Raw genomic sequence first — 12,047 nt, 5'->3', positions numbered from 1 at the left:
GATGCCTGTCTCTCATCCTTTTCCTCAATCCAATAACTAAATAGTTTCAATTTTATCTCTATGTCTCTAAAATATTCCTGTTGTTTTCAGCTATCTACTTTAGATCCATAAAAACATTTGCAATAACTTCTTAAATAAAAAAGACTAAAAGTTACAACAATAATATTTAAAGTTATATTAATAAGAAATAATTTAGTTTCTAAAACAGTGAGTGCTTTCAAGTAGCAAAACAAAAATGAATTATCAGAATGCTTATTAATATCAAGCAGCAGCACAAGAAACTTACTAACCGAATTTTTCTTTATATGTCATTTTATAATGTAAGTACTACGACATCATTTATCACAACAAAAATAAATAATACAAGCTCTTTTTCTTACTGCATTTACTAGTTTTTTACATTAAGTAAATACTATCATGAACTTACTTAAAGCACACCAGTCAAATCTGCTTTCCAAATTTCAGAATCCACTACAAACTTTGTAAAATTATTAGTTTAATATGCATTTAGATACCAAAGATAAAATTTAGGGCACTTTTTGATAACTTGGACTACAGAAACAAATAAATGTCATCACAACAAACCAAGAATTTTAGATAAAATATTTCTCGGAAGAATTCAAAATTAACCTCTTTTAAGAATTCAAAATACTTTTCTTAGGTTTATAAATACTGAAAATTCCACAAATTTCTTGTTTCAAGTAATCCAAGAAAGAAGAAAATCTGAACACGGTAGTTATCAATGCAAGCTGTAGAGTTTAAACTAGCTGGGTTCAAATTCCACATAATAGGTGTGTGATCTTGGCCAAGTTACAAAACCTGTATAGGACTGGCTGTTTCGTCATATGGAAAATGAGGATATTGTTATTGACTTATAGGGTTATTATGAAGATTAAGTTAGCTGCTACATGTAAAACACTCAGAAGAGTGCCTTACATTTAAAACCATTCAATAAATATTAGCCATTATCACCATCACTATATTATCAGTGAATATAGATTCACAATGAGAAACACACATATAAAAGCAGCTACCAAAAAGCAGGCAAAGAACAAGCAAACAGATTACTGGGTGAATGAATGAACACATTTTTAATGAACATGTGACATTCACAAGTTAAATTAACTGTGGAATCTTATTATTTACTCAAAAAAATTATCTGCTTGCACAGCTGAGAAAGTATCTGTGTAAGCAGTAAACCAAAAGCAAGAAAATGATTACCACAAGCCTAAGAAGAGCAGTTTCTTCCAATGAGGGAGGGAAAAGACTGTGATGGAAAAGGAACACACAGGAGACCAGCAATGTTGACACTGTCCTGTTTCTTGGCTTGTGTGAGGAATACACAGGTGTTTCTATTTCTTTGCTATTCTGTACGTAAATGTATAGAACTTTTCTGTTTGTATGTTATGATCTAACATATTGGTTAAAAAAAGTTAAAGACCAAGATATCTATACAAAAATGCACAATATTCACAGGAACGGAATATGTGAAAAATTCAAAAAGTAGAAAACTACCAGCTTCTAAGGCAGAAAATATATAAGCACCCTAGCAAATATAAATCATGTTTCAATCTTTTAAAAACTTCAGAAACAAATATATACAAATAAAATTTTCAGTGAGAGGTTTCCTTTACCTGATAGGCAGACTACTTTGTACTCCACCTCACAAAATACCAAATTCACAGCTCATGTGTAAGACATCATACTAAATAAGAGGAAACCTACCAGCTTACATTTGGCAACTACAACACAATAAAAATTTGCAAAGTCCTTAGAACACAGACTTCTGAATTGTACTTTCATATGCAGGTATCCCTTGCTTTTCAAAAGTTAGCTTTAGGCCATTTCACTTTTACAAAAGATCTGTTTCCCTAACCAAAATAAATGTGAAGAGAATATTCACTTTTACAACAAAAAGGTGAAAACAGCATTCACCACTTGTTTTGCAGTGAAACATTACAGAGGCAGCGCACACCACTAGCGTCTAGAGTGGCACAAGCAAACTCCTTCCCCAGGAACTATACTCAGAATCTCAATATCAAGCCACCACAGCTTTGAACTGTGTCTTTGAGCGTACGCGCTTTTCTCAATTTATTTTGCGCATCAGTTAACAAGATCTGTCCTAAGGTACCAGCTTCTTCACTTTACACCATTTCAGATTACCAAAGATTTCATACGAATGCTGTAGTGGAGGAAACCTAATACATATAATTGACTCCTGAGCATCTCTACCAATGTCCACGGGTACCTCACAACACATCTTTTGTGAGTTGAGGGGGAAGATGGCGGAAGACTAAGACGCGGAGATCACCTTCCTCCCCACAGATACATCAGACATACATCTACACATGGAACAACTCCTACAGAACACCCACTGAACGCTGGCAGAAGACCTCAGACCTCCCAAAAGGCAAGAAACTCCCCACGTACCTGGGCAGGGCAAAAGAAAAAACAGAGACAAAAGAATAGGGACGGGACCTGCACCAGTGGGAGGGAGCTGTGAAGGAGGCAAGGTTTCCACACACTAGAAACCTCTTCACGAGCGGAGACTGCGGGTGGCAGAGGGGGAAGCTTCGGAGCCACGGAGGAGAGTGCAGCCACAGGGATGCGGAGGGCAAAGACAAGAGATGCCCGCACAGAGGATCGGTGACGACCAGCACTCACCAGCCCGAGAGGCTTGTCTGCTCACCCGCCACGGCGGGCGGGACTGGGAGCTGAGGCTTGGGCTTCAGTCGGAGCGCAGGGAGAGGACTGGGGCTGGCGGCGTGAACACAGCCTGAAGGGGGTAGTGCACCACAGCTAGCCGGGAGGGAGTCCGAGGAAAAGTCTGGACCTGCCAAAGAGTCAAAACACTATTTCTTCCCTCTTTGTTTCTTGGTGCGCAAGGAGAGGGGATTAAAAGCGCTACTTAAAGGAGCTCCGAAGACCGGCGCACGCCACGGATAACAGCGCAGACTCCAGAGATGGGTATGAGACGCTAAGGCTGCTGCTGCCGCCACCAAGAAGCCTGTGTGCGAGCACAGGGCATTAACCACACCTCCCCTCCCGGGAGCCTGTGCAGCCGGCCACGGCCAGAGTCCCAGGATCCAGGGACAACTTCCCCAGGAGAACGCACAGAGTGCCTCAGGCTGGTGCAACATCACGCTGGCCTCTGCCACTGCAGGCTTCGCCCTGCACTCCATGCCCCTCCCTCCCCGCGGCCTGAGTGAGCCAGAGCCCCCGAAACAGCGGCTCCTTTAACCCAGTCCTGTCTGAGCAAAGAACAGATGCCCTCCGGCAACCTACACGCAGAGGCGGGGCCAAATCCAAAGCTGAACCCCTGGAGCTGTGCGAACAAACAAGAGAAAGGGCAATCTCTCCCAGCGGCCTCAAGAGCAGCAGATTAAATCTCCACAATCAATTTGATGTACCCTGAAATTCTAGAATACCTGAATAGACAACGAATCAACCCAAATTGAGGAGGTGGACTTTGGGAGCAAGAAATATTATTTTTTCCCCTTTTCCTCTTTTTGTGAGTGTATATGAGTATGCTTCTGTGTGAGATTTTGTCTGTATAGCTTTGCTTTCACCATTTGTCCTAGGGTTCTGTCCGTCCGTTTTTTTGTTTTGTTTTGTTTTTTACTTTTAAAAAAATTTTTCTTATTATTTTTTATTTTAATAACTTTATTTTATTTTACTTTATCCTCTTTCTTTCTTTCTACTTTTTCTCCCTCTTATTCTGAGCCGTGTGGTTGAAAGGCTCTTGGTGCTGCAGCCAGGAGTCAGTGCTATGCCTCTGAGGAGGGAGAGCCAACTTCACGACACTGGTCCACAAGAGACCTCCCACCTCCACATAATATTCAAACGGCGAAAATCTCCCAGAGATTTCCATCTCAACACCAGCACCCAGCTTCACTCAACGACCAGCAAGCTACAGTGCTGGACACCCTATGCCAAACAACTAGGAAGACAGGAACACAATCCCACCCATTAGCAAAGAGGCTGCCTAAAATCATAATAAGGCCACAGACACCCCAAAACACACCACCAGACGTGGACCTGCCTATCAGAAACACAAAATCCAGCCTCATCCACCAGAACACAGGCACTAGTCCCCACTACCAGGAAGCCTACAAAACCCACTGAACCAAATTTAGCGACTGGGGACAGACACCAAAAACAACAGGAACTACGAACCTGCGGCCTGCTAAAAGGAGACCCCAAACACAGTAACATAAGCAAAATGAGAAGACACAAAAACACACAACAGATGAAGGAGCAAGATGAAAATCCATCAGACCTAACAAATGAAGAGGAAATTGGCAGTCTACCTGAAAAAGAATTCAGAATAACGATAATACAGATGATCCAAAATCTTGGAAATAGAATAGAGAAAATGCAAGAAACATTTAACAAGGACCTAAAAGAACTAAAGAGGAAACAAGCAATGATAACCAACACAATAAATGAAATGAAAAATACTGTAGATGGGATCAATAGCAGAATAACAGAGGCAGAAGAACGGATAAGTGACCTGGAAGATAAAATAGTAGGAATAACTACTGCAGAGCAGAATAAAGAATGAAAAGAACCGAGGACAGTCTCAGAGACCTCTGGGACAACAATAAACGCACCAACATTCGAATTATACGGGTCCCAGAAGAAGAAAAGAAAAAGAAAGGGACTGAGAAAATATTTGAAGAGATTATAGTTGAAAACTTCCCTAATATTGGAAAGGAAATAGTTAACCAAATCCAGGAAGCACAGAGGGTCCCATACAGGATAAATCCAAGGAGAAACATGCCAACACATATTAATCAAACTGTCAAAAATTAAATACAAAGAAAACATATTAAAAGCACCAAGGGAAAAACAACAAATAACACACAAGGGAATCCCAATAAGATTAACAGCTGATCTTTCAGCAGAAACTCTGCAAGCCAGAAGGGACTGGCAGGACATATTTAAAGTCATGAAGGAGAAAAACCTGCAACCAAGATTACTCTACCCAGCAAGGATCTCATTCAGATTTGACAGAGAAATTAAAACCTTTACAGACAAGCGAAAGCTGAGAGAGTTCAGCACCACCAAACCAGCTCTACAACAAATGCTAAAGGAACTTCTCTAGGCAGGAAACACAAGAGAAGGAAAAGACCTACAATAACAAACCCAAAACAATTAAGAAAACGGGAATAGGAACATACATATTGATAATTACCTTAAATGTAAATGGATTAAATGCTCCCACCAAAAGACACAGACTGGCTGAATGGATACAAAAACAAGACCCATATATATGCTGTCGACAAGAGACCCACCTCAGACCTAGGGACACATACAGACTGAAAGTGAGGGGATGGAAAAAGATATTCCATGTAAATGGAACGAAAAGAAAGCTGGAGTAACATTTCTCATATCAGACAAAATAGACTTTAAAACAAAGACTATTAGAAGAAACAAAGAAGGACACTACAAAATGATCAAGGGATCGATCCAAGAAGAAGATATAACAATTGTAAATATTTATGCACCCAATATAGGAGCACCTCAATACATAAGGCAAATACTAACAGCCAAAAAGGGGAAATCAACAGTAACACATTCACAGTAGGGGACTTTAACACCCCACTTTCACCAATGGACACATCATACAAAATGAAAATAAATAAGGAAACACAAGCTTCAAATGACACATTAAAGAAGATGGACTTAATTGATATTTATAGGACATTCCACCCAAAAACAACAGAATACACATTTTTCTCAAGTGCTCATGGAACATTCTCCAGGATACATCATATCTTGGGGCACAAATCAAGCCTTGGTAAACTTAAGATAATTGAAATCGTATCAAGTATCTTTTCCGACCACAACACCATGAGACTAGGTATCAATTACAGGAAAAGATCTGTAAAAAATACAAGCACATGGAGCCTAAACAATACACTACTTAATAACGAAGTGATCACTGAAGAAATCAAAGAGGAAATCAAAAAATACCTAGAAACAAATGACAATGCAGACACAATGACCCAAAACCTATAGGATGCAGCAAAAGCAGTTCTAAGAGGGAAGCTTATAGCAATAAAATCCTACCTTAAGAAACAGGAAACATCTTGAATAAACAACCTAACCTTGCACCTCAAGCAATTAGAGAAAGAAGAACAAAAAAAACCCCAAGTTAGCAGAAGGAATGAAATCATAAAAATCAGATCAGAGATAAATGAAAAAGAAATGAAGGAAACGATAGCAAAGATCAATAAAACTAAAAGCTGGTTCTTTGAGAAGATAAACAAAATTAATAAACCATTAGCCAGACTCATTAGGAAAAAAAGGGAGAAGACTCAAATCAATAGAATTAGAAATGAAAAAGGAGAAGTAACAACTGACACTGCAGAAATACAAAAGATCATGAGAGATTACTACAAGCAACTCTATGCCAATAAAATGGACAACCTGGAAGAAATGGACAAATTCTTAGAAATGCACAACCTGTCAAGACTGAAACAGGAAGAAATAGAAAATATGAAAAGACCAATCACAAGCAATGAAATTGAAACTGTGATTAAAAATCTTCCAACAAACAAAAGCCCAGGACCAGATGGCTTCACAGGCGAATTCTATCAAACATGTAGAGAAGAGCTAACACCTATCCTTCTCAAACCCTTCCAAAATATAGCAGAGGGAGGAACACTCCCAAACTCATTCTATGAGGCCACCATGATACCAAAACCAGACAAGGATGTCACAAAGAAAGAAAACTACAGGCCAATATCACTGATGAACATAGATGCAAAAATCCTAAACAAAATACTAGCAAACAGAATCCAACAGCACATTAAAAGGATCATACACCATGATCAAGTGGGGTTTATTCCAGGAACGCAAGGATGCTTCAATATACGCAAATCAATCAACGTGATACACCATATTAACAAATTGAACGAGAAAAACCATATGATCATCTCAATAGATGCAGAGAAAGCTTTCGACAAAATTCAACACCCATTTATGAAAAAAACCTTGCAGAAAGTAGGCATAGAGGAAACTTTCCTCAACATAATAAAGGCCATACATGACAAACCCACAGCCAACATCGTCCTCAATGGTGAAAAACTGAAAGCATTTCCACTAAGATCAGGAAAAAGACAAGGTTGCCCACTCTCACCACTCTTATTCAACATAGTTTTGGAAGTTTTAGCCACAGCAATCAGAGAAGAAAAGGAAATAAAAGGAATCCAAATCGGAAAAGAAGTAAAGCTGTCACTGTTTGCAGATGACATGGTACTATACATAGAGAATCCTAAAGATGCTACCAGAAAACTACTAGAGCTAATCAATGAATCTGGTAAAGTAACAGGATACAAAATTAATGCACAGAAGTCTCTCGCATTCCTATACACTAATGATGAAAAATCTGAAAGTGAAATTAAGAAAACTCTCCCATTTACCATTGCAACAAAAAGAATAAAATATCTAGGAATAAACCTACCTAAGGAGACAAAAGACCTGTATGCAGAAAACTATAAGTCACTGATGAAAGAAATTAAAGATGATACAAATAGATGGAGAGATATACCATGTTCTTGGATTGGAAGAATCAACATTGCGAAAATGACTCTACTACCCAAAGCAATCTACAGATTCAATGCAATTCCTATCAAACTACCACTGGCATTTTTCACAGAACTAAAACAAAAAACTTCACAATTTGTATGGAAACACAGAAGACCCCGAATAGCCAAAGCAATCTTAAGAACGAAAAACAGAGCTGGAAGAATCAGGCTCCCTGACTTCAGAGTATACTACAAAGCTACAGTAATCAAGACAGTATGGTACCGGCACGAAAACAGAAAGATATATCAATGGAACAGGATAGAAAGCCCAGAGATAAACCTACATACATATGGTCACCTTATCTTTGATAAAGGAGGCAGGAATGTACAGTGGAGAAAGGACAGCCTCTTCAGTAAGTGGTGCTGGAAAAACTGGACAGGTACATGTAAAAGTATGAGATTAGAACACTCCCTAACACCATACACAAAAATAAGCTCAAAATGGATTAAAGACCTAAATGTAAGGCCAGAAACTATCAAACTCTTAGAGGAAAACAAAGGCAGAACACTCTATGACATAAATCACAGCAAGATCCTTTTTGACCCACCTCCTAGAGAAATGGAAATAAAAACAAAATAAACAAATGGGACCTAATGAAACTTCAAAGCTTTTGCACAGCAAAGGAAACCATAAACAAGACCAAAAGACAACCCTCAGAATGGGAGAAAATATTTGCAAATGAAGCAACTGACAAAGGATTAATCTCCAAAATTTACAAGCAGCTCATGCAGTTCAATAACAAAAAAACAATCCAATCCAAAAATGGGCAGAAGACCCAAATAGACATTTCTCCAAAGAAGATATACAGATTGCCAACAAACACATGAAAGAATGCTCAACATCATTAATCATTAGAGAAATGCAAATCAAAACTACAATGAGGGCTTCCTTGGTGGCGCAGTGGTTGGGAGTCCGCCTGCCGATGCAGGGGACACGGGTTTGTGCCCCGGTCCGGGAGGATCCCACATGCCACGGAGCAGTTGGGCCCGTGAGCCACGGCCACTGGGCCTGCGCGTCCGGAGCCTGTGCTCCGCAACGGGAGAGGCCACAACAGTGAGAGACCCACGTACCGCAAAAAAAAAAAAAAAAAAAAAATCTAGAGACAATAAATGCTGGAGAGGGTGTGGAGAAAAGGGAACCCTCTTGCACTGCTGGTGGGAATGTGAATTGGTACAGCCACTATGGAGAACAGTATGGAGGTTCCTTAAAAAACTACGAATAGGAACTACCATATGACCCAGCAATCCCACTACTGGGCATATGCCCTGAGAAAACCATAATTCAAAGAGTCATGTACCAAAATGTTCATTGCAGCTCTATTTACAATAGCCAGGAGATGGAAGCAACCTAAGTGTCCATCATCGGATGAATGGATAAAGAAGATGTGGCACATATATACAATGGAGTATTACTCTGTCATAAAAAGAAACGAAATTGAGTTATTTGTAGTGAGGTGAATGTACCTAGAGTGTGTCATACAGAGTGAAGTAAGTCAGAAAGAGAAAGACAAATACTGTATGCTAACACATATATATGGAATCTAAGAAAAAAAAAATGTCATGAAGAACCTAGTGGTAAGATGGGAATAAAGACACAGACCTACTAGAGAATGGACTTGAGGATATAGGGAGGGGTAAGGGTAAGCTGTGATAAAGTGAGGGAGTGGCATGGACATATATACACTATCAAACGTAAAATAGATAGCCAGTGCAAAGCAGCCACATAGCACAGGGAGATCAGCTCGGTGCTTTGTGACCACCTAGAGGGGTGGGATAGGGAGGCTGGGAGGGAGGGAGACGCAAGAGGGAAGAGATATGGGAACATATGTATATGTATAACTGATTCACTTTGTTATAAAGCAGAAACTAACACACCATTGTTAAGCAACTGTACTCCAATAAAGATGTTAAAAAAAAAAAAAAAACACACCACATCTTTTCCTCCGAAAATCTTCCTTTTGTGTCTCTATCTTCCTTGGTGGTTATTATTATCTACCAAGTAACTCAACAGCAAAATCTGATCAACTATTTGAATTTTATTTTTAAATAAAGCAATGCGAAGGCAGTGAAGATTTTAAGCACAGAATTAAGCCAGTCTGATTGCAGTATAGATTATAGGAGGGCAAGAGTGGAAGGAGAAAGCCAGTAAAAAAGCTATTAGACTCTAGATCATAACAGATTGGATGAGAGCATTAATGGTGAAGCTTAAGAAAAGACAGATTCTAGATAGATTCTAGAGATAAAATTTGACAAAATGCACTGATGGGTTGGATGCCAGGAGAGAAGTGTGTCAAGATTCCCAGATTTCCAGCTTGTGCAATTAGAAGACAGTAGAAAAATTTTCCAGTAAGAGAACACTGAAAATAGGGGAGAAGTAGTGGGTAGTCATGAGGGTTTTAATAATTCAATTTCAACATATTCAGTTTTGAGATATTTGTGAGACACAGAAGTAAAAATGTCAAGTGTGCACTGGATATATTTAATTCTAAATCTGAAAGAATAAGTTTGGACTAAAAATACAAATATGGACACCAACAACATATTGAAGGTACTCAAATCCATGAAAAAGAATAAGATTACTTCAGGAAGATTTTAGGGAAAGAAGTGAATCCAGGTTTGACCAATGAGAACACCAACATTTAGAAATCCATTTTGAAAGCAGGAAGTAGAAAATTACAGTTCTTTCCTTCTGTTTTCATCTAACAAACTTAACGATCCTTCAACATCAACTCCTCTGTGAAGTCTTCAACCCCACAGACAATGGTAGTCCCCTTCTCACCTGGACCTCTTTTAGCTGTCTGTTTACATTACTGTCCTTAACATGCTATATTAGAATCACTTATTTAAGTGCATGAACACTACCTATTGGTTTCTTGAGAAATGCTTTGGTCTTCTTTGCATTCACAATATCTAACTCATCACCTGAAACAAGGAAATCATTTATTGAAATATGAAAAATTAACCAAAAAATGGTGACCCTATATTGACTAAGTTTTCAATATGAAAAAGGCTGGAATGATAAGCACAACATAGTATAGTTAAATTTCTGAAATCATTTGATTACTAAAATGAAACACATAATAAAATAATAAAAGACTGTCCGTAGTTTCTAGAAGAATATATTTCTACTTTTCTGTTTGAAACAACAAACTCTTTTTTTAATAAAAAGATCTATATAACCTTCAAAATATATTTAATACAGAACAGGAAATGTTTATGCTCTTTGACAACTTAATATGAAATTTGATGTATCAAAATTTTTAATATTTGGTACATATTAGAACTAATTCTAGTTGATTATATAAAAATCTTTTCAATCAGCTGCACAAAGAAAGGACTAAAAATGTTAAGAATCTAAGAAAATTCTAACATGACATTAAAATTAAACCACTCCACAAAGTAACAGAAGGTAACTCTGATGTAACAGAGTACAATCAGTCAAGGACCAATTGTTTCTGAAGAAGTCTTTGTTTCTGTTGTTCAAGGAAAAGCAAATATAAAGGAAAGAAACCAGTACCTTTGCCACTGGTGTTCTCCATTGTATACAGGTAATCCATGTAAAAAGCCCCAAACCTTTGCATTCCAGCTATCTCAGTGTATGTCTCCTGCCAACAAAGCAAAGCAAACAGAACATACATTGTATAGAACAGACTTTTGAGTTTAAAACCTGAAAGATCAAGAATTAGACACATATCCTTATGGAGAATGTGTACCAACTCAAAGGATTACCAAAACAGAAAGAAGAACAGAGGTAACACAAAGAATTGGCTTCTAAAAAACGTAGTGTTACCTCTACTATGGACCACACAAAAGGACATCTATAATTCTACTATACAATTTGACCACTTTGTCAATAATGTCTGGTTAATGAATACCTACAATAGAGTAGGGCAGTATGGTGTTGACCTTTATCACCACCACAAAACAGTCTAATATATACTCTCAAATACAGTTAATCCTTAATATTTCAGTACACTTATGTGAAACAGTTCAAACACTAAAAATATACTAAAATATTTTTAAATGTATGTTAATTATGCAGGTAAAAATTAAATTCTTTACTTTCAACTATAAAAGTAGGTCTGTAGAATCAATGTAAATCATTGATTCTATTATACTAATCTTCAGGAACTTTTTTTGAGTTTTTAAATTTATTCCATAAAAAGTACATTAATATAATCTTATATGAAAAATTCAAACACTACATATAGTAAAATGTTAAATTCTTCACTTCTTTTCATTAATCCCACACTTCAAAAGTAACTGAAATTAAAAGAAATAATTCTACATGTTTCCTCCATGACTATTGTAACAGTAGGGAATGGATAAACTAACTGTGGCTGCATGCTATATAAAAGTAGAGATCTTTGTGCACTCCTTAAACCTCTCTAGATATAGAAGGTGGACAAAGATATGCTAGATGTTTCAATAAACAACTAGCATTCAGAATAT

At 37.8% G+C, this 12,047-nt stretch overlaps 1 protein-coding gene across 10 annotated transcripts in view; it reads right to left on the bottom strand.

Moving 5' to 3' along the window:
- Positions 1-12,047, bottom strand: part of VPS13B (vacuolar protein sorting 13 homolog B) — an 808,377-nt gene that overhangs the window by 717,456 nt on the left and 78,874 nt on the right. For all 10 annotated transcript variants that reach the window (XR_014326885.1, XM_082859134.1, XM_082859132.1 and 7 more), the window contains one exon: positions 11,113-11,200. Coding sequence is in view for 9 of the 10 variants with exons in the window: in XM_082859134.1 (XP_082715260.1) it covers positions 11,113-11,200 (88 nt within the window). In the remaining variant the exon portion in view is untranslated. The remainder of the gene's footprint in view (positions 1-11,112; positions 11,201-12,047) is intronic.

The sequence above is a fragment of the Leucopleurus acutus genome (assembly GCF_964270905.1).
Source record: "Leucopleurus acutus genome assembly, chromosome: 17".
NCBI classification, from domain to species: Eukaryota; Metazoa; Chordata; class Mammalia; order Artiodactyla; family Delphinidae; genus Leucopleurus; species Leucopleurus acutus.
This window is presented reverse-complemented; position numbering and strand designations above follow the sequence as displayed.